Source organism: Nerophis lumbriciformis, linkage group LG39 (assembly GCF_033978685.3).
Source record: "Nerophis lumbriciformis linkage group LG39, RoL_Nlum_v2.1, whole genome shotgun sequence".
NCBI lineage: Eukaryota > Metazoa > Chordata > Actinopteri > Syngnathiformes > Syngnathidae > Nerophis > Nerophis lumbriciformis.
In genome coordinates, this window is record NC_084586.2 from 20,588,523 (window position 1) to 20,613,442 (window position 24,920).

Genomic DNA, 24,920 nt, shown 5'->3' on the forward strand with positions numbered 1-24,920 from the left:
TTACCAATCAATCAATCAATCAATGTTTATTTATATAGCCCTAAATCACAAGTGTCTCAAAGGGCTGCACAAGCCACAACGACATCCTCGGTACAAAGCCCACATTTAGACTGTTGTAAGCTGTTATTTAGACTGTTGATAAGTCGTTATTAAGACCGTTAATAAGTCATTATTTAAACTGAGTAGAGTATGATGTGTATGTATGATGAACAAACAGGAAGTCAATCTTGTAGTCTTGCCACAGAATGGCACTGAAATTCGGGAGTCTCCCGGAAAAATCGCGAGGGTTGGCAAGTATGCTCTATGTTTACATTTTCACACTTTGCACTATTTCATTACACTTTATGAAGCACATATTCCTACATTTTAAGAGTTTATTATTGAGTGTTCAGTGTGATTTTAACATTTTGTTGACATTGTTTGTTTTCCATGCTGGTGTTGACGTTTCCTTTCTGCTTTGATATCTGAGACATTATAATCAGAGCAAGGTTACATTTCAAATCCAATATATTTCTCTCCTGCTCCTTATTTTCCATAAGTCAGTCATTTTCAATCTGTACTAGTAAACAAGCTCTATCAAGTGGTAAGCAAAAAAAAAAAAAAATGACCTCATTAAATATTTCTACACAGTGTTACTGTTCAAACTGTATATTGAATATACTTGTTAAATAAAACCTCTGCCTTGTTTTAATGAATACGTATGCCTACTACGCTACTGTATTTTAATGTTGCTCATTATGGTGGCCCTTGGAGAGCCAAGTGTTTTTCTGACGTGGTATTTGGTGGTAAGTTAGCGAACCACTGCCATAGGTCATAAAATGTTTTAATAAGTATCAGTGTGGGCCGATATAAAACACTTGTATTTTGATACAGTTTTCAGATATCTAAACATGACTCTGTTTTATCAATTAAAATGTCTTTCATAAATAAAGGGAGAAAAGATAAGCAAAACTGGCATTCATTCATGTGTATTTATAGTTGAAGAAATACTATATTGTGATGTATATTGTTATCGTGGTATCAAGTGACCGATATCGGGGTTTTGCATTTTTCCCATCATGCATTGCAGGGGATTTAAATGGGTGTAATTTTGAATTACAGGTAAAAGCCAGTAAATTGGAATATTTTGAAAAACTTGATTTATTTCAGTAATTGCATTCAAAAGGTGTAACTTGTACATTATATTTATTCATTGCACACAGACTGATGCATTCAAATGTTTATTTCATTTAATTTTGATGATTTGAAGTGGCAACAAATGAAAATCCAAAATTCCGTGTGTCACAAAATTAGAATATTACTTAAGGCTAATACAAAAAAGGGATTTTTAGAAATGTTGGCCAACTGAAAAGTATGAAAATGAAAAATATGAGCATGTACAATACTCAATACTTGGTTGGAGCTCCTTTTGCCTCAATTACTGCGTTAATGCGGCGTGGCATGGAGTCGATGAGTTTCTGGCACTGCTCAGGTGTTATGAGAGCCCAGGTTGCTCTGATAGTGGCCTTCAACTCTTCTGCGTTTTTGGGTCTGGCATTCTGCATCTTCCTTTTCACAATACTCCACAGATTTTCTATGGGGCTAAGGTCAGGGGAGTTGGCGGGCCAATTTAGAACAGAAATACCATGGTCCGTAAACCAGGCACGGGTAGATTTTGCGCTGTGTGCAGGCGCCAAGTCCTGTTGGAACTTGAAATCTCCATCTCCATAGAGCAGGTCAGCAGCAGGAAGCATGAAGTGCTCTAAAACTTGCTGGTAGACGGCTGCGTTGACCCTGGATCTCAGGAAACAGAGTGGACCGACACCAGCAGATGACATGGCACCCCAAACCATCACTGATGGTGGAAACTTTACACTAGACTTCAGGCAACGTGGATCCTGTGCCTCTCCTGTCTTCCTCCAGACTCTGGGACCTCGATTTCCAAAGGAAATGCAAAATTTGCATGGTTGGGTGATGGTTTGGGGTGCCATGTCATCTGCTGGTGTCGGTCCACTCTGTTTCCTGAGATCCAGGGTCAACGCAGCCGTCTACCAGCAAGTTTTAGAGCACTTCATGCTTCCTGCTGTTGACCTGCTCTATGGAGATGGAGATTTCAAGTTCCAACAGGACTTGGCGCCTGCACACAGCGCAAAATCTACCCGTGCCTGGTTTACGGACCATGGTATTTCTGTTCTAAATTGGCCCGCCAACTCCCCTGACCTTAGCCCCATAGAAAATCTGTGGGGTATTGTGAAAAGGAAGATGCAGAACGCCAGACCCAAAAACGCAGAAGAGTTGAAGGCCACTATCAGAGCAACCTGGGCTCTCATAACACCTGAGCAGTGCCAGAAACTCATCGACTCCATGCCACGCCGCATTAACGCAGTAATTGAGGCAAAAGGAGCTCCAACCAAGTATTGAGTATTGTACATGCTCATATTTTTCATTTTCATACTTTTCAGTTGGCCAACATTTCTAAAAATCCCTTTTTTGTATTAGCCTTACACAATATTCTAATTTTGTGACACACGGAATTTTGGATTTTCATTTGTTGCCACTTCAAATCATCACAATTAAATGAAATAAACATTTGAATGCATCAGTCTGTGTGCAATGAATAAATATAATGTACAAGTTACACCTTTTGAATGCAATTACTGAAATAAATCAAGTTTTTCAAAATATTCTAATTTACTGGCTTTTACCTGTATGTGTGGTGCTTGGACCTCTTTTATAACATCCACAAAGATGAGTGAGCAGGTTGTGTTATGTTATGTGTGTTGACTTTTAACGTTTGTTTATATGAACCATGAGTGGGAAAGGTTGTGTGGATTGGGTCATATATACAAATGCTGTGCTGTGGACACTCCAGAGTGCAATGCATGGTTATGAACCAGAATCACTGATATTGTCCCGAGTTTCAATTTTACTGTCAGATATTTTCTAATGAAGTTGGAGGCGTGCCAGACTGGTGGCATCTCAAACTGAAACACGCCGGCCCGCGAGCCGTAGTTTGGACACCACCCGGCCAAACCTTTGGAATTAGACGAGGACAGACGCTTCCTGGGTGAGTGACGGTAGCTACTTGCAGTGCTCCAGCACCAATAATAAGTCAGCCCGCTCTAACGTCTGCGCCCCAAGCACTTTTGCCAGGCAGATTGATATCAGGAATGTTGTTGTGCTCCCGACTGCGCTCGTCAGCGACCTGGTTTCCTGCTCCGAGGCGGCCAGGCACCCGGGCAGAATAATGCGGAATAACGCTCGTTTATGACAGCGTTTAACGGCGGCGGTGATATTGTAAGGAGTGCGCATGAGAGCTGAAGGCAGATTGGGAGGGGCGTGGGCCGGAGACAGCCGCATGTCTCTGTGCTCCGTGATTGGCTCGGGCCACGGCAGAGGGAGGGGCTTCCGTGTCTTTGGCCGTTTCTTCAGAGAGGGAGCCAGAAAGAGATAAATCACTAAGAGGAGGAGGAGGAAGCGAGGGGGTTCTCCCAGCGTTTCCACTCCAGACGTCGCTGCTGCTGCTGCTGCTGCTCTGGGGAGAAATAGCAGCTTGCCAAGGACCAGACAAGGCAAAGTCTTGGGAAAGACCTCAAAAAGTGCGATGATAGCCAGGTGAAGAGGACAGAGACCACATCATCCTTGATGCCCAGCGGTGTGTTTGCTCTGGACTCTGCGTTGGACACAAATGAAAGCAGGAGCCATGGAAGCGGTCTTTGGGTTTCAAGGCTCCTCGAGTATAAAGTGGACGGGAATTTCGTCAAAGGAGGCTTCTGGGCGGACGGAAAGTCGCAGACAATGTGTTAATTTGCTGGAAGTCGGTGGAAGCGGAGGACGACTTCACCTTCCTCTGTCCTCTCCGTCCCTCCTGCCCGTGAGACCAGGTGTCAGGATGGAATTCAGTCACGGGTCTTCTGGTTTGGATTGAAAGCCTCCAGCTGGTTGCATCGCAGGGGAGCCACCTTGGTCTCAACGTATCCTTGAGAGCCCCGAGAGACTTGGCCAGAAGATGAATTCTTCGCTGTATCCACTGGACCAGAACTCTGCTGACCCGTCAAACTTCTCCGCTCCATTTTGCCTGCTTGACATCAGCTATTCCAGAGTCTTCACCACCTGCCTTCTGGAGGTCTCCATTATACTCCTCCTCACCGTTCTGATCATTTTGGGCAACCTGGTGGTGATTTTTGTCTTCCACTGTGCGCCTTTGCTCAGCCAGCACACCACCAGCGCCTTCATCCAGACCATGGCGTATGCCGACTTGCTGGTGGGCGTCAGCTGCCTCTTCCCTTCCCTGTCCCTGCTCCATCACCTCCAGGGACTGGACCCCAAGCTCACCTGCCAGGTGTTCGGCTACCTGGTGTCCGTCTTGAAGTCGGTCTCGATGGTGTCTTTGGCGTGCGTGAGCGTGGACCGCTACATCGCCATCACACGCCCCCTGACCTACGCCGCCCTGGTCACGCCATGCCGGGTGCGCTGCTGCATCGTCCTGATATGGCTGTACTCGGCGCTGGTGTTTCTGCCCTCCTTCCTCGGCTGGGGAAAGCCGGGTTACCACGGCGACGTGGTGGAGTGGTGCGCCCTGGAGTGGAGGACCCGCCCGGCCTTCACCGCCTTCATCGTGGCGCTTGTGTACGCCCCCGCCACCCTCACCGTCTGCTTCACCTACGGCAACATCTTCAAGATCTGCCGACAGCACACGCGGGAGATCAGCGAACGCCACGCTCGCTACCGACCTCAGCAGCACCAAGACCCTGTCTTGACCTCTGGATCTTTGGTCAACGACGACAGGGCGGCGGACCGAAGGCACTTGCCCAGCTTGTCCAAACCCCTAAACCAGCAGCCGTCCCCGACATACCCGGATAAACGATACGCCATGGTGCTGTTCCGGATTACCAGCGTTTTCTACATCCTCTGGCTGCCGTACATCCTCTACTTTCTACTGGAGAGCGGCGGGATCTACCACCACCCGGCGGCCTCCTTCCTCACCACCTGACTGGCCATCAGCAACAGCTTCTGCAACTGTCTCACCTACAGCCTCTCCAACTCCGCCTTCAGGAAAGGCCTGAAGCGCCTCTGCTCCTACTGCTTGCAGCGCGGCAGCGGCGGCTGCTTCGGGGTCAGGAAGCCCAAGAAGGCCTTTGTCGGATCAGTGGAGCAGGGGTGCGGCGGGCAAGGGTACGGATCGCGCAAAGGCGACAGAGGGCTTGGCACCACGTGTCACGTGTAGCGCACGCATCCAAGGGTCCGATCTTGTGTCTTCTAAATGTTCTGAGCCGGGAAGGGAGGCGTCATCCTGCCATACGCTGCTTCTGTCACATTTGGAGGTTGCGCAGACGTCCTCAATGCCACTGAGAGGACTCCGGAGCCACGGATAAATTGCTCCCCGAGGTGTCATTCAATCATGGGGTGGGGGGAACGGAACTGTCATTTATTCGCCAGATAAAACAATGCAAACAGAAGTTTGTGGGTGTTCTTGTGTAAGACCGATCGAGCTTTATCGGCAGAAAACAAGCCAATGATGAACTCTTGGACTCTCACTATTATGTTAGATCCACTATGGACTGGACTCTCACTGTTATGTTAGATCCACTATGGACTGGACTCTCACACTATTATGTTAGATCCACTATGGACTGGACTCTCACACTATTATGTTGGATCCACTATGGACTGGACTCTCACTATTATGTTAGATCCACTATGGACTGGACTCTCACTATTATGTTAGATCCACTATGGACTGGACTCTCACTGTTATGTTAGATCCACTATGGACTGGACTCTCACACTATTATGTTGGATCCACTATGGACTGGACTCTCACACTATTATGTTAGATCCACTATGGACTGGACTCTCACTATTATGTTAGATCCACTATGGACTGGACTCTCACACTATTATGTTGGATCCACTATGGACTGGACTCTCACACTATTATGTTAGATCCACCATGGACTGGACTCACACACTACTATGTTAGATCCACTATGGACTGGACTCTCACACTATTATGTTAGATCCACTATGGACTGGACTCTCACTGTTATGTTAGATCCACTATGGACTGGACTCTCTCACTATTATGTTAGATCCACTATGGACTGGACTCTCACTATTATGTTAGATCCACTATGGACTGGACTCTCACTATTATGTTAGATCCACTATGGACTGGACTCTCACTATTATGTTAAATCCACTATGGACTGGACTCTCACTATTATGTTAGATCCACTATGGACTGGACTCTCACTATTATGTTAGATCCACTATGGACTGGACTCTCACACTATTATGTTGGATCCACTATGGACTGGACTCTCACACTATTATGTTAGATCCACTATGGACTGGACTCTCACTCTTATGTTAGATCCACTATGGACTGGACTCTCACACTACTATGTTAGATCCACTATGGACTTGACTCTCACTATTATGTTAGATCTACTATGGACTGGACTCTTACTATTATGTTGGATCCACTATGGACTGGACTCTCACACTATTATGTTGGATCCACTATGGACTGGACTCTCACACTATTATGTTAGATCCACTATGGACTGGACTCTCACACTATTATGTTAGATCCACTATGGACTGGACTCTCACTATTATGTTAGATCCACTATGGACTGGACTCTCACACTACTTAGGTTAGATCCACTATGGACTGGACTCTCACTATTATGTTAGATCTACTATGGACTGGACTCTTACTATTATGTTAGATCCACTATGGACTGAACTCTCACACTATTATGTTAAATCCACTATGGACTGGACTCTCACTATTATGTTAGATCCACTATGGACTGGACTCTCACTATTATGTTAGATCCACTATGGACTGGACTCTCACACTATTATGTTAGATCCACTATTGACAGGACTCTCACTATTATGTTAGATCCACTATGGACTGGACTCTCACTGTTATGTTAGATCCACTATGGACTGGACTCTCACTATTATGTTAGATCCACTATGGACTGGACTCTCACTATTATGTTAGATCCACTATGGACTGGACTCTCACTATTATGTTAGATCTACTATGGACTGGACTCTCACACTATTAACTGTATCCACTCTGCATCCATTGCACGGACCACTCAAGGTTTCTCATTGTTATCCCATTAGGTTGAGTTTTTTCTTGCCCTGATGTGGGATCTGAGCCCAGGATGTCTTCGTGGCTTGTGCAGCCCTTTGAGACACTGGTGATTTAGGGCTATATAAGTAAACATTGATTGATTGATGATTGATGTGCACTTTTCTCGTACCTCGTACCTTTTATTCATGTCCAACATGCTGAAACTGAAGGAACAGTCACGTGTTTACACTTACACAATCCAAACATGCCCTCAAAGGAGTAAGACACAATCGTTCTATGATCAGTGACCACGCAAGGCTCTGACTGTTATCCTGCTGGTTTTTAAACAGTTTTATCTGAGCGGCGGTTTGGATCGCTGCTTGGTCCTCTTCAATGTGGAGCAAAAAAAAGCCCTCCAGAGTGTCTGTTTCCGCACGGATCGTTGGTACATGGTTGAGCTGGTACATCCTTCGCCCGAAGAAACCGAGGGACCGCCTTTTGTTCCTCGGAGCACCTGAACTTATGTACGTGAGTTGGAGGACTGGGAAGAAAACGGACAGAGAGGCCATTGTTGTGTGAAAGGATCCCTGCGACCTGCATGTGTTTGTGTGCATGTTTGTATCTCTACCGTCTCAAACTCAATGCATCCATTGTGTCTTCAGGGTTTTTGAACCACCAAAGCTTTAAATACCTTTTGTTTTTGTACCAAGTCATGTTTTTTTGTGAATGGTTTCTGCAGTTTGTTGCCTCGATGAGCAAATCATTCCCGAACATTTAGAGAGGGCTCTGTTTTATTAGACATGTGACTGTTAGAGCGCGTGGACGGGTTGTGGGTTCACGGTATTTGCAGCCAGATAATAACATTTGTTGTCTTTGTACTTCTCGCATGTTTCCTAGCTCGAGTGACTCGCTACAATGCGACCCATGGCTGGATGAGACTGTTATTTAAAGCGAAAGGTGCCAACGCGACTACCGCCTTCCTGTTGTTGTTGTTGTTGTCGTGATGTTTGCTGTTGTTTGACCATGACGCACAATCATGTTAGGCTGCGTTCACACTCGTGGTTCACTACTCTGTGTTTGTCATAGAGGGTTTACTGGCATTCTGTGACAATTATGTCAAACCTGGGTTAAATACTTGATTTTTATATTCTGCAATATTAACAGGCCCAGATTCCATCAAAGGATTCTAAAATATGCTTTTAAAATGCAGTTTTGGTGACATACAGGTAAAAGCCAGTAAATTAGAATATTTTGAAAAACTTGATTTATTTCAGTAATTGCATTCAAAAGGTGTAACTTGTACATTATATTTATTCATTGCACACAGACTGATGCATTCAAATGTTTATTTCATTTAATTTTGATGATTTGAAGTGGCAACAAATGAAAATCCAAAATTCCGTGTGTCACAAAATTAGAATATTACTTAAGGCTAATACAAAAAAGGGATTTTTAGAAATGTTGGCCAACTGAAAAGTATGAAAATGAAAAATATGAGCATGTACAATACTCAATACTTGGTTGGAGCTCCTTTTGCCTCAATTACTGCGTTAATGCGGCGTGGCATGGAGTCGATGAGTTTCTGGCACTGCTCAGGTGTTATGAGAGCCCAGGTTGCTCTGATAGTGGCCTTCAACTCTTCTGCGTTTTTGGGTCTGGCATTCTGCATCTTCCTTTTCACAATACCCCACAGATTTTCTATGGGGCTAAGGTCAGGGGAGTTGGCGGGCCAATTTAGAACAGAAATACCATGGTCCGTAAACCAGGCACGGGTAGATTTTGCGCTGTGTGCAGGCGCCAAGTCCTGTTGGAACTTGAAATCTCCATCTCCATAGAGCAGGTCAGCAGCAGGAAGCATGAAGTGCTCTAAAACTTGCTGGTAGACGGCTGCGTTGACCCTGGATTTCAGGAAACAGAGTGGACCGACACCAGCAGATGACATGGCACCCCAAACCATCACCCAACCATGCAAATTTTGCATTTCCTTTGGAAATCGAGGTCCCAGAGTCTGGAGGAAGACAGGAGAGGCACAGGATCCACGTTGCCTGAAGTCTAGTGTAAAGTTTCCACCATCAGTGATGGTTTGGGGTGCCATGTCATCTGCTGGTGTCGGTCCACTCTGTTTCCTGAGATCCAGGGTCAACGCAGCCGTCTACCAGCAAGTTTTAGAGCACTTCATGCTTCCTGCTGCTGACCTGCTCTATGGAGATGGAGATTTCAAGTTCCAACAGGACTTGGCGCCTGCACACAGCGCAAAATCTACCCGTGCCTGGTTTACGGACCATGGTATTTCTGTTCTAAATTGGCCCGCCAACTCCCCTGACCTTAGCCCCATAGAAAATCTGTGGGGTATTGTGAAAAGGAAGATGCAGAATGCCAGACCCAAAAACGCAGAAGAGTTGAAGGCCACTATCAGAGCAACCTGGGCTCTCATAACACCTGAGCAGTGCCAGAAACTCATCGACTCCATGCCACGCCGCATTAACGCAGTAATTGAGGCAAAAGGAGCTCCAACCAAGTATTGAGTATTGTACATGCTCATATTTTTCATTTTCATACTTTTCAGTTGGCCAACATTTCTAAAAATCCCTTTTTTGTATTAGCCTTACACAATATTCTAATTTTGTGACACACGGAATTTTGGATTTTCATTTGTTGCCACTTCAAATCATCAAAATTAAATGAAATAAACATTTGAATGCATCAGTCTGTGTGCAATGAATAAATATAATGTACAAGTTACACCTTTTGAATGCAATTACTGAAATAAATCAAGTTTTTCAAAATATTCTAATTTACTGGCTTTTACCTGTATTACCTAACAACATTCAAATATTTCAAATCAAAATGCTGTCAGTTTGGTTAAATACTTGATTTTTTTTATATTCTGCAATATTAACAGACCCAGATTCCATCAAGAGATTCCATACTTGCCAACCCTCCCGAATTTTCCGGGAGACTCCCGAAATTCAGCGCCTCTCTCGAAAACCTCCCGGGACAAATATTCTCCCGAAAATCTCCCGATTTTCACCCGGAGCTGGAGGCCACGTCCCCTCCAGCTCCATGCGGACCTGAGTGAGGACAGCCTTTTTTCCCGACGGGAGGACAACAGGGTGACAAGAACTAAATCATCCAGACTAGAGATCAATTGTATTATTATGTTTATCTTACCTAAAAATACATATATTTATTAATTAAAAAAAAAAAAAAAACTAAATAAATGTTTACTATATTTTGCTAAAAACATCAAAATTAATTCTATTTTTATTTGTATTTTTTCTGACTCCTTATTACATCCAGCCATAGAATTATACATTAAAATAAACATATTTGAAATAATTAATTTTAAATGATCATAATAATTCATTTAATATGACCATATTTAATTATTAAAATAATTGCTTGTTTATCAACAACTTTAGCATTTTATTCATTACATTTTGAAGCTCTCAGAAGCCAAGTTATGTTATATTCCTTAAGATTTATTTATGCAAGTTTGAAGTATCAATTATCCAAACACAGTTTTGTTTGCATATTTTCAGGATGTAGATATACAAATATATATATATATATATATATATATATATATATATATATATATATATATATATATATATATATACACACACAGTATATAGCTGTCAATATACTTCTCCCCTCTTAACCACGCCCCGCCCCACCCCCGACCACGCCCCCACCTCCCGAAATCAGAGGTCTCAAGGTTGGCAAGTATGAGATTCTAAAATATACTTTTGAAATGCAGTTTGGAGACATATTACCTAACAAAACCTCCAATATTTCAAACCAAAATGCCATCTGTTTGGTTAAATACTTGATTTTGTTATATTCTGCAATAATAACATGCCCACATTCCGTCAAAATATTCTAAAAAATACTTTTAAAATGCAGTTTGGTGACTTATTACCTAACAAAACCTTGAGTATTTCAAACCAAAATGCCATCTGTTTGGAAAAACTTACTTGACATGGCATGAAGTGCGCAGAGTAAACAGAGTGAGAAGCAGAAAGTCAGGGGTGTGAAGAGCATAAATGCGGGATGTCGCCAGGAAGACAAACTGAAAACAATGAACTTAAACACTACAGACATGATTAACGAAAACAGGTGCGTGACTCAAAACGTGAAACAGGTGCATGACGTGACGGGTGAAAACTAATGGGTTGCTATGGTGACAAACAAGAGTGCACAATGAGTCCAAACGTGGAACAGGTGAAACTAATGGGTAACCATGGAAACAAGACAAGGGAGTGAAAAGCCAGAAACTAAAGAGTCCAATAACTAAACAAAACAAAACATGACTAATACAAAACATGGTCACACAGACATGACAATTACCTAATAGAACTTCAATATTCCTAACTAAACTGCCGTCTGTTTGGTTAAATACTTGATTTTTATATTCTGCTATATTAACACACCCAGATTTCATCAAAAGATTCTAAAATATACTTTAAAATGCAGATTTGTTGACATATTGCCTACCAACATTCAACTATTTCAAACCTAAAGGACGTCTGTTTGGTTAAATACTTGATTTTTATATTCTGTTTTAGTAACATGACCAGATTCTATCAAAATACTCTAAAATATACCTTTAAAATGCAGTTTTGGTGACATATTACGTAACGACATTTAACTATTTCAAACCAAAAGGACGTCTGTTTGGTTAAATACTTGATTTTTGTTATATTCTGCTATAATAACGGGCCCAGATTCCACCAAAAGATTCTAAAATATGCTTTTAAAATGCAGTTTTGTTGACATATTACCTGTCAAGACTTAGACTTTGGGGTTTGTTTTCCCGGAATGCAAATGAAAGTTGGCGCGGGCAAGGCGTGAAGGTAAAGACATTATTTATTTTACACTAACAAAGGAACAAAAAGCGCGCTCAAGGCGGAAGTACAAACTTGACTAACGAAACAAAAAGACTTGCACGTGGGCAAAAAACTATGGACATGAACAAAAGTCGCTAACTGTGGCATGAATAGAAAAAACTTACTTGACATGGCATGAAGTGCGCAGAGTAAACAGAGTGAGAAGCAGAAAGTCAGGGCTATGAAGAGCATAAATGCGGGATGTCGCCAGGAAGACAAACTGAAAACAATGAACTTAAATACTACAGACATGATTAACGAAAACAGGTGCGTGACTCAAAACGTGAAACAGGTGCGTGACGTGACAGGTGAAAACTAATGGGTTGCTATGGTGACAAACAAGAGTGCACAATGAGTCCAAACGTGGAACAGGTGAAACTAATGGGTAACCATGGAAACAAGACAAGGGAGTGAAAAGCCAGAAACTAAAGAGTCCAATAACTAAACAAAACAAAACATGACTAATACAAAACATGGTCACACAGACATGACAATTACCTAATAGAACTTCAATATTCCTAACCAAAATGCCGTCTGTTTGGTTAAATACTTGATTTTTATATTCTGCTATATTAACACACCCAGATTTCATCAAAAGATTCTAAAATATACTTTAAAATGCAGATTTGTTGACATATTACCTAACAACATTCAACTATTTCAAACCTAAAGGACGTCTGTTTGGTTAAATACTTGATTTTTATATTCTGTTTTAGTAACATGACCAGATTCTATCAAAAGATTCTAAAATATACCTTTAAAATGCAGTTTTGGTGACATATTACGTAACGACATTCAACTATTTCAAACCAAAAGGACGTCTGTTTGGTTAAATACTTGATTTTTGTTATATTCTGCTATAATAACGGGCCCAGATTCCACCAAAAGATTCTAAAATATGCTTTTAAAATGCAGTTTTGTTGACATATTACCTGTCAAGACTTAGACTTTGGGGTTTGTTTTCCCGGAATGCAAATGAAAGTTGGCGCGGGCAAGGCGTGAAGGTAAAGACATTATTTATTTTACACTAACAAAGGAACAAAAAGCGCGCTCAAGGCGGAAGTACAAACTTGACTAACGAAACAAAAAGACTTGCACGTGGGCAAAAAACTATGGACATGAACAAAAGTCGCTAACTGTGGCATGAATAGAAAAAACTTACTTGACATGGCATGAAGTGTGCAGAGGTAAACAGAGTGAGAAGCAGAAAGTCAGGGGTGTGAAGAGCATAAATGCGGGATGTCGCCAGGAAGACAAACTGAAAACAATGAACTTAAATACTACAGACATGATTAACGAAAACAGGTGCGTGACTCAAAACGTGAAACAGGTGCGTGACGTGACAGGTGAAAACTAATGGGTTGCTATGGTGACAAACAAGAGTGCACAATGAGTCCAAACGTGGAACAGGTGAAACTAATGGGTAACCATGGAAACAAGACAAGGGAGTGAAAAGCCAGAAACTAAAGAGTCCAATAACTAAACAAAACAAAACATGACTAATACAAAACATGGTCACACAGACATGACAATTACCTAATAGAACTTCAATATTCCTAACTAAACTGCCGTCTGTTTGGTTAAATACTTGATTTTTATATTCTGCTATATTAACACACCCAGATTCCATCAAAAGACTCTAAAATATACTTTAAAATGCAGATTTGTTGACATATTACCTAACAACATTCAACTATTTCAAACCTAAAGGACGTCTGTTTGGTTAAATACTTGATTTGTATATTCTGTTTTAGTAACATGACCAGATTCTATCAAAAGATTCTAAAATATACCTTTAAAATGCAGTTTTGGTGACATATTACGTAACGACATTCAACTATTTCAAACCAAAAGGACGTCTGTTTGGTTAAATACTTGATTTTTGTTATATTCTGCTATAATAACGGGCCCAGATTCCACCAAAAGATTCTAAAATATGCTTTTAAAATGCAGTTTTGTTGACATATTACCTGTCAAGACTTAGACTTTGGGGTTTGTTTTCCCGGAATGCAAATGAAAGTTGGCGCGGGCAAGGCGTGAAGGTAAAGACATTATTTATTTTACACTAACAAAGGAACAAAAAGCGCGCTCAAGGCGGAAGTACAAACTTGACTAACGAAACAAAAAGACTTGCACGTGGGCAAAAAACTATGGACATGAACAAAAGTCGCTAACTGTGGCATGAATAGAAAAAACTTACTTGACATGGCATGAAGTGCGCAGAGGTAAACAGAGTGAGAAGCAGAAAGTCAGGGGTGTGAAGAGCATAAATGCGGGATGTCGCCAGGAAGACAAACTGAAAACAATGAACTTAAATACTACAGACATGATTAACGAAAACAGGTGCGTGACTCAAAACGTGAAACAGGTGCGTGACGTGACGGGTGAAAACTAACGGGTTGCTATGGTGACAAACAAGAGTGCACAATGAGTCCAAACGTGGAACAGGTGAAACTAATGGGTAACCATGGAAACAAGACAAGGGAGTGAAAAGCCAGAAACTAAAGAGTCCAATAACTAAACAAAACAAAACATGACTAATACAAAACATGGTCACACAGACATGACAATTACCTAATAGAACTTCAATATTCCTAACTAAACTGCCGTCTGTTTGGTTAAATACTTGATTTTTATATTCTGCTATATTAACACACCCAGATTCCATCAAAAGACTATAAAATATACTTTTAAAATGCAGTTTTGTTGACATGCAACATAACAAAAATAAAACATTCCATACCAAAATGAATGCTTTTTCTATTCTGCTATATTGACAAGCTACATACTTTCACACGTCAGTGGCAAAACTCAAATATTCCAAACCAAAATGCTTTTTTTTCTTTGAATATCTTGAATATAGCTATATTTCTTCTAGCAGCTTAGATGGCATGGAAAGCTGCTGAAATGTGCTGTTAAAGAGGAGAGAGCCACTTGGTCACTGCTCTTTTGAGGTGACTGCTATGGTGCATAGCAAAGCAATCCCACTCGGAGCCAAACATGAGGAGTGTGAGCGTGTCCGCGTGTGCTCCTACAGCAGCAACAACGAAATGTCAGTGCCAAATGTCCTCGTGTTTGATGCCACGGTCACGCGGCGTGTTGAATGTTTGCCACTTGAGGAAATGTCTTATTTATTGTGCTGTAAAATGTTGTGAAGACTTGTTGTTTTTGCTGCAAGGTGAATAAAAATGACGGGTGTTGTTGTTGTTGCTGCTGCCACTAGTTGATGGATTGTTTGTTGTCACAGCCCACATTGTGTCCTGGTGTCAAAATAAAAGCCTAATAATGCTCTTTGGCCCTTACACACTAAAGCGCTCACACACACACACACACATGACACTTTCTCCTTTATGGACATTTTCCAGTGGAAATAGTCCACAGATAATTGATGACTCATCACTCAGCTTTTGTAAGCAGCTGACTTTAGACAACCAATACATGCTACCTGTGAGTGTGACCAGGTGTATGTTGTCATCAATACATGCTGTGTGACCAGGTGTATGTTGTCATCAATACATGCTGTGTGACCAGGTGTATGTTGTCATCAATACATGCTGTGTGACCAGGTGTATGTTGTCATGTGACCAGGTGTATGTTGTCATCAATACATGCTGTGTGACCAGGTGTATGTTGTCATCAATACATGCTACCTGTGCTGTGTGACCAGGTGTATGTTGTCATCAATACATGCTACCTGTGCTGTGTGACCAGGTGTATGTTGTCATCAATACATGCTGTGTGACCAGGTGTATGTTGTCATCAATACATGCAGTGTGACCAGGTGTATGTTGTCATCAATACATGTTACCTGTGCTGTGTGACCAGGTGTATGTTGTACTGTTACATGTACTGTTACATGTACTGTTACATGTGCTGTTACATGTACTGTTACATGCACTGCTACATGTACTGTTACATGTACTGCTACATGTACTGTTACATGCACTGCTACATGTACTGTTACATGTACTGCTACATGTACTGTTACATGTACTGCTACATGTACTGTTAATTGTACTGTTACATGTGCTGTTACATGTACTGTTACATGCACTGCTACATGTACTGTTACATGTGCTGTTACATGTACTGTTACATGCACTGCTACATGTACTGTTACATGTGCTGTTACATGTACTGTTACATGTGCTGTTACATGTGCTGTTACATGTGCTGTTGTATGTGCTGTTGCATGTGCTGTTTCATGTACTGTTACATGTGCTGTTACATGTACTGTTACATGTACTGTTACATGCACTGTTACATGTACCGTTACATGTACTGTTACATGTACTGTTACATGTACTGCTACATGTACTGTTACATGTACTACATGTACTGTTACATGTACTACATGTACTGTTACATGTACTGTTACATGTACTGCTACATGTACTGTTAATTGTACTGTTACATGTGCTGTTACATGTACTGTTACATGCACTGCTACATGTACTGTTACATGTGCTGTTACATGTACTGTTACATGCACTGCTACATGTACTGTTACATGTGCTGTTACATGTACTGTTACATGTGCTGTTACATGTGCTGTTACATGTGCTGTTGTATGTGCTGTTGCATGTGCTGTTTCATGTACTGTTACATGTGCTGTTACATGTACTGTTACATGTACTGTTACATGCACTGTTACATGTACCGTTACATGTACTGTTACATGTACTGTTACATGTACTGCTACATGTACTGTTACATGTACTACATGTACTGTTACATGTACTACATGTACTGTTACATGTACTGCTACATGTATTGTTACATGTACTGCTACATGTACTGTTACATGTACTGCTACATGTACTGTTACATGTACTGCTACATGTATTGTTACATGTACTGCTACATGTACTGTTACATGTACTGCTACATGTACTGTTACATGTGCTGTTACATGTACCGTTACATACACTGTTACATGTACCGTTACATGTACTGTTACATGTGCTGTTACATGTACTGTTAGATGTACTGTTACATGTGCTGTTACATGTACTGTTAGATGTACTGTTAAAAGGTATCATATTAACAGTTAGCAAGTGATATGACTGTGATGTATCAAGCTACAAAATTGTTTGAAAAAGTTAACGTTAGCATGCTAGCACGTGGCTAGCCTTGCTGCGCGGTGAGACATGTTTGTCCTGATGTGTCACGCTAGCTGGCTAGCTAGCTAGTGAGCCCCGCCGTCTTCAGCAGGAAGCTGCAGTAATGATGTGGCGCTCACACAAACATGAAAGCTTATCACTTCCTGGCTGGCTTTTACACTTCCCACACGGTGCTGACGTCATGGATCCATATTCGTGCTACTTTTTCTCCTTCCTGCCTTTCTTCTGCCGCACGCTTTATTTTCCCCGCCCACTTCCCCTCTGGAAGTGGCCACAGCACTTTTTGAGCAAAACAAAGAGAAAAGCTTCATTAGCTGCGGGCTAACGAGCGAGGTGAAGCCTTCCTACACGTCAGAGGACAACTGATGTTTGGAGGAAACAAAGACTGTTCAAAGAGCAGCTCGTGTCATGTGTGACCATGTTTGTTGATTTCTGCACCATGACTAGGGAAGGTTGTTTGGATCAGGCCATATAGGTAAATGCTGTGCTGAATATTCTTGCAAGTACAATTAATGGTCAAGTTATTTTGGTTGGCCCCCAGATGGCTACTAGACCGCTGGCTATCTGTATATTCATGTTATTCACATGTGAATAAGACTGTTTTTATGTTATTCACATGTGAATAGTGCTGTATAATAGACTGTATTTATATTATTCACATGTGAATAATGCTGTATAATAGACTGTATTTATGTTATTCACATGTGAATAATGCTGTATAATAGACTGTATTTATGTTATTCATATGTGAATAATGCTGTATAATAGACTGTATTTATATTATTCACATGTGAATAATGCTGTATAATAGACTGTATTTATATTATTCACATGTGAATAATGCTGTATAATAGACTGTATTTATATTATTCACATGTGAATAATGCTGTATAATAGACTGTATTTATGTTATTCACATGTGAATAATGCTGTATAATAGACTGTATTTATATTATTCACATGTGAATAATGCTGTATAATAGACTGTATTTATATTATTCACATGTGAATAATGCTGTATAATAGACTGTATTTATATTATTCACATGTGAATAATGCTGTATAATAGACTGTATTTATGTTATTCACATGTGAATAATGCAGTATAATAGACTGTATTTATATTATTCACATGTGAATAATGCTGTATAATAGACTGTATTTATATTATTCACATGTGAATAATGCTGTATGATAGACTGTATTTATGTTATTCACATGTGAATAATGCTGTATAATAGACTGTATTTATATTATTCACATGTGAATAATGCTGTATAATAGACTGTATTTATATTATTCCCACGTGAATAATGATGTATAATAGACTGTATTTATGTTATTCACATGTGAATAATGCTGTATAATAGACTGTATTTATATTATTCACATGTGAATAATGCTGTATAAGACTGTATTTATGTTATTCACGTGTGAATAATGCTGTATAATAGACTGTATTTATATTATTCACACGTGAATAATGCTGTATAAGACTGTATTTATGTTATTCACATGTGAATAATGCTGTATAATAGACTGTATTTATATTATTCACATGTGAATAATGCTGTATAATAGACTGTATTTATGTTATTCACATGTGAATAATGCTGTATAATAGACTATATTTATATTATTCACATGTGAATAATGCTGTATAATAGACTGTATTTATATTATTCACATGTGAATAATGCTGTATAATAGACTGTATTTATATTATTCACATGTGAATAATGCTGTATAATAGACTGTATTTATATTAATCACATGTGAATAATGCTGTATAATAGACTGTATTTATATTATTCACATGTGAATAATGCTGTATAATAGACTGTATTTATATTATTCACATGTAAAAAAGTGTCTATTGTAAGCGAACTGTGGTGCTGAATTTCCCCCAGGGATCAATAAAGTACTTTCTATTTTATCTATTCTATATGCTGTGAATACATCACTCCTAGCCATATTGCTAATGGGACAATATTCGGGACTTATGCAGATCCCAAATACACATCAGCAGGTACCAATAGGTAAGAAAAGTTGCCTTTGCAGTGAATGGCATAAATCCATTGTTTTAATGTCTATAGAGACCCAGGGCAGGTCTTAAAGTGCAAAAGGCAACCACAGCTTTAACAGGTAGATGGAAAAGAGAAATATGTGTTCCCACTAAAGAAGACTTATTAAGTTGCAGCAAAAAGAGGATTTGACAGTAAGCAGCGCTGTTGTAAAGTAAGTCAAAATGAAGAATGATGTGTTTAGAAGCACATTACTTTGGAGAAGGATGGGTATTACACATCAACAGTACACATAAAAAAAGAACGAGAAAAAAAAATCAGTTATCGTTTACCTCACATCCTCTTATTTTTTCCAACTCATCACATTACTGAAGCTGTCTTTTCCCACACAAAACCATACCCCCTGAATGCAACAGGAGTGTGTGGCGTGTGTTCTGCTCCACTTTAACCTGAACTATATGACTTTTTATAAGTACGTCTTGCAGGGACGTGCACATGATTATAGAGGGGCAGGGGCTCAAAGTCAGAAAAGGGCAGGACATTTTTTTTTGGTCCTTTACACAATATGGAAATTAATGTAAAATTAAATTTGCTAATAGGAAGCTAACTACTTAGCTGTGTGTCCTTTGTAGGTAAAAGTGATTGCCATTTCTTTTGTGTCAACAAATTATTGTCATAATGAGTTAATTTACATTATCATAGGCTTGGAAGACATGAAAAGCAACAAAAAACTGGTTTATTATTAGGCTATTTATTGTTAAAGATAAGCACTTTAATATTGAACATTGAACAGTGCAACATGAACTTTGAAAAAAAATACAAAAATAAATACTCAAATGGAAAAAAACTTAAATGAGAAAATCTGTCCTTCTTCCCTTAACTTGATGAAAACACCATCAAGTTGTAACTTATGGTCTTTCTCACTTAATGCTCAGACTAAACAACTGAAACGCAATACAGGGCCAAAAATATGGACCAGGGGCCAGTAGAGGGCTGTAGGATGGAGGCCACCCATACCCAAATATGCTCCTCAATGTAAATTCAGGGCTTCCATGATGCTAGTACTTGGTTTTAGCCATGCATTAAGAGGTCTGCTACCCTTAGCTGCTTCCTGGCGCTCCTTCTCCTTCCTTTTCTGTCCATCCATTTTCTACCGCTTATTCCCTTTGGGGTCGCGGGGGGCGCTGGAGCCTATCTCAGCTACAATCGGGCGGAAGGCGGGGTACACCCTGGACAAGTCGCCACCTCATCGCAGGGCCAACACAAATAGACAGACAACATTCACACTCACATTCACACACTAGGGCCAATTTAGTGTTGCCAATCAACTTATCCCCAGGTGCATGTCTTTGGAAGTGGGAGGAAGCCGGAGTACCCGGAGGGAACCCACGCAGTCACGGGGAGAACATGCAAACTCCACACAGAAAGATCCCGAGCCCGGGATTGAACCCAAGACTACTCAGGACCTTCGTATTGTGAGGCAGATGCACTAACCCCTCTGCCACCGTGAAGCCCTTCCTTTTCTGTATCCTTTCTTTTTTTGGCATTGTGCTGCAGGCATAATCAACATGAATCAAGTTTAAATACAGATGGTAATATTCCTAACAGATAACCTACCGTACATCTTATATCCCTAGAATGCTGAAATTATAATTATTATTAATAATAATAATAATACCTATTATTATTATTATAATCATTATCATTATTCTTATTATTATTATTATTATTATCATTATTATTATTATTATTATTATTTTGTTAACCCACACAGTAATAGCAAAGTCACAATAAACTTTATATCTAAACCTCTACTGTGAGAGAAATGTGATCCGCCGTAAACACAGTGCATTTTATTTTGAAAATTAACCTGGTATTTTATTTTGTATTTTGTACACTACTTCCTGTCCCGCACGATCTGCTCTGCTCTGTGCGGAATTGATGTGCCGTGCTCAATTGATGCGCCGTGCTCCGACGAACGGCAAAAACAGAAGCTGACACATTGAATAATAGAATAATACAGCGTTTTTCTGAAATATTACCCATATTAGATGCTGAATAAGTGGACGGCGACTAGACCATAACTCACTGGTTCAAGTTGCTCCACTGTCACGTGACGTCTCCTCAGGGGCGCAGTTGGCTCTCTCTCCTCTCACTTACTCACTCACTCGCCCTCTCTCTCCCTCTCTGGCGGAAGCGGCAGGCTCAAACAACCCGGTATTACAAGAAAACGTGGAGTTTTTGTACCGCTGTTCTTTTACATCCCTGACAGGAATTTATTAATGTTATTTGAAGAAAAAAAACGAAAAAAAAAACACACACACAGGCAGAGGGCACTTTTTAAGACGAGGCAAAAAAGGGCAGGGGCTCAAGCACCCATAGGGCCCTATGTGTGCACGTGCCTGACGTCTTGTATTACTGCAGTATTAAGGCAAACAAGTGCAATTTGTCTTCCTTCTTACCAGGAATCCCCGCAGGACAGCGCCATCACTCGGGACATCAACAGGACCTTCCCGGCTCATGACTACTTCAAAGACACCGGAGGGGACGGACAAGACTCACTCTATAAGATCTGCAAGGTGTGTTATCACACACACACACACACACACACACACACACACACACGAACACACACACACACTGTCAACAATATGCAGGCATGTTGATGGAACAGCCATGCTTCATTGAGCCCTCAGGGGGAATTGAGAGTGCAAGTAGTTTTATTTGTATTTTCTTTGTAAAAGTCACAAGGACGCTCTCTCGGATGAAAGCAGAGACCTCGTGGCTTTATAACGCAATCTGTGTTTCCAAATCAATTGAAAAAATATCTGATTGCTGCAATTTTGCCGCCATCTTGTAGACAACAGGAGCAAATCAGGCCGATGACCATGAATTCTGCTTGGATGTGAATATTGCACAGCAAGTACTTGTATGACCCAATCCAAACAACCTTCCCTAGTCATGGCACAGGGGGGGAAAAGAACCGACACAAAAAGTCAACACAAGTGGTCAAACGTAGCACAACCTTTGTGGATATTATTAGACAAATGTCACATCCATTTAAATCCCCTGCAATGCATGATGGGAAAATGCAAAACACTCTCTCCACACTTTTTGGCACATTTTAGCTGTTTGATATTTCTGGTTGATTACAAAACTTTCAGAAGTAAACAAGGTAGGAGTCCAACTTTCACATCCAATTATATTAATATAATATGTACACATATCAATCAATGTTTACTTATATAGCCCTAAATCACGAGTGTCTCAATGGGCTGCACAAGCCACAACCACATCCTGGGCTCAGATCCCACATCAGGGCAAGGAAAAACTCAACCCAATGGGATGACAATGAGAAACCTTGGAGGGGACCCCCACATCTAGCAGCTTCTCTATGACGAATCCTCTCTTCCATGGCAGCAAACAAACTGTTTCTTACAAGTATTATCATCACTGGAGGACGAAGAATAGCTAAACATGCTGCACTGCACACCGTAGGAGGATTTACAAAAAACTGTATAGCTAACCGCTAAGCTGGAGCTCTTGGATGTAAACAAGGTTGGGCGGATCGATTACAATATCGACAGTAACGATACCAAGTATGGTATCGGTTTATGGTCGATACTACGCCAAAAAGATTGACCATCTTCATTAACACAATATTATTTTATGTCAACCACAAACTCGTCAGAAGGAAACCTATCGGGTTCTTTTGGCTCATAGGACTCCTGAGGCAGCGGACGGGTACCGACAGGCCAAGCGGTGTGCGGCTTCAGCGGTCGCAGAGGCAAAAACTCGGACATGGGAGGAGTTCGGGGAAGCCATGGAAAACGACTTCCGGACGGCTTCGAAGCAATTCTGGACCACCATCCGCCGCCTCAGGAAGGGGAAGCAGTGCACTATCAACACCGTGTATGGCGAGGATGGTGTTCTGCTGACCTCGACTGCGGATGTTGTGGATCGGTGGAGGGAATACTTCGAAGACCTCCTCAATCCCACCAACACGTCTTCCTATGAGGAAGCAGTGCCTGGGGAGTCTGTGGTGGGCTCTCCTATTTCTGGGGCTGAGGTTGCTGAAGTAGTTAAAAAGCTCCTCGGTGGCAAGGCCCCGGGGGTAGATGAGATCCGCCCGGAGTTCCTTAAGGCTCTGGATGCTGTGGGGCTGTCTTGGTTGACAAGACTCTGCAGCATCGCGTGGACATCGGGGGCGGTACCTCTGGATTGGCAGACCGGGGTGGTGGTTCCTCTCTTTAAAAAGGGGAACCGGAGGGTGTGCTCTAACTATCGTGGGATCACACTCCTCAGCCTTCCCGGTAAGGTCTATTCAGGTGTACTGGAGAGGAGGCTACGCCGGATAGTCGAACCTCGGATTCAGGAGGAACAGTGTGGTTTTCGTCCTGGTCGTGGAACTGTGGACCAGCTCTATACTCTCGGCAGGGTCCTTGAGGGTGCATGGGAGTTTGCCCAACCAGTCTACATGTGCTTTGTGGACTTGGAGAAGGCATTCGACCGTGTCCCTCGGGAAGTCCTGTGGGGAGTGCTCGGAGAGTATGGGGTATCGGACTGTCTGATTGTGGCAGTCCGCTCCCTGTATGATCAGTGTCAGAGCTTGGTCCGCATTGCCGGCAGTAAGTCGGACACGTTTCCAGTGAGGGTTGGACTCCGCCAAGGCTGCCCTTTGTCACCAATTCTGTTCATAACTTTTATGGACAGAATTTCTAGGCGCAGTCAAGGCGTTGAGGGGATCTGGTTTGGTGGCTGCAGGATTAGGTCTCTGCTTTTTGCAGATGATGTGGTCCTGATGGCTTCATCTGGCCAGGATCTTCAGCTCTCACTGGATCGGTTCGCAGCCGAGTGTGAAGCGACTGGGATGAGAATCAGCACCTCCAAGTCCGAGTCCATGGTTCTCGCCCGGAAAAGGGTGGAGTGCCATCTCCGGGTTGGGGAGGAGATCTTGCCCCAAGTGGAGGAGTTCAAGTACCTCGGAGTCTTGTTCACGAGTGAGGGAAGAGTGGATCGTGAGATCGACAGGCGGATCGGTGCGGCGTCTTCAGTAATGCGGAGTGATCCGTTGTGGTGAAGAAGGAGCTGAGCCGGAAGGCAAAGCTCTCAATTTACCGGTCGATCTACGTTCCCATCCTCACCTATGGTCATGAGCTTTGGGTTATGACCGAAAGGACAAGATCACGGGTACAAGCAGCCGAAATGAGTGTCCTCCGCCGGGTGGCGGGGCTCTCCCTTAGAGATAGGGTGAGAAGCTCTGTCATCCGGGGGGAGCTCAAAGTAAAGCCGCTGCTCCTCCACATCGAGAGGAGCCAGATGAGGTGGTTCGGGCATCTGGTCAGGATGCCACCCGAACACCTCCCTAGGGACGTGTTTAGGGCACGTCCGACCGGTAGGAGGCCGCGGGGAAGACCCAGGACACGTTGGGAAGACTATGTCTCCCGGCTGGCCTGGGAACGCCTCGGGGTCCCACAGGAAGAGCTGGACGAAGTGGCTGGGGAGAGGGAAGTCTGGGCTTCCCTGCTTAGGCTGCTGCCCCCGCGACCCGACCTCGGATAAGCGGAAGAAGATGGATGGATGGATGGACAAACTCGTCAAATAGGAGGCAATGGTAGTTATTTTTCACTAAATGTTGTTTGTAAGAAAAAGAAATGAGGAAATGATGGCCACCATGCGGACTATGACCCAGAAGATTTCTCATTCCCATCAGCGCTGACTCAGCTGTCTGGCCACTTTCTCATGCACTCCTAATCCATACTTGCCAACCCTCCCGGATTTTCCGGGAGACTCCCGAAATTCA

General features: G+C 42.0%; 2 protein-coding genes across 4 annotated transcripts in view; both read left to right on the forward strand.

Annotated features, from left to right (window-relative positions):
* rabgap1 (RAB GTPase activating protein 1) overlaps nt 1-24,920 on the forward strand; it is a 244,158-nt gene that overhangs the window by 145,317 nt on the left and 73,921 nt on the right. For all 3 annotated transcript variants that reach the window (XM_061932118.1, XM_072912694.1, XM_061932119.1), the window contains one exon: nt 21,583-21,696. In XM_061932118.1, coding sequence (XP_061788102.1) covers nt 21,583-21,696 — 114 coding nt within the window. The remainder of the gene's footprint in view (nt 1-21,582; nt 21,697-24,920) is intronic.
* LOC133577866 (probable G-protein coupled receptor 21) lies at nt 3,851-5,549 on the forward strand. The gene is given in 1 exon segment (XM_061931950.2): nt 3,851-5,549. A coding segment is annotated over 1 exon segment (1,218 nt). The 5' UTR covers nt 3,851-3,988; the 3' UTR covers nt 5,207-5,549.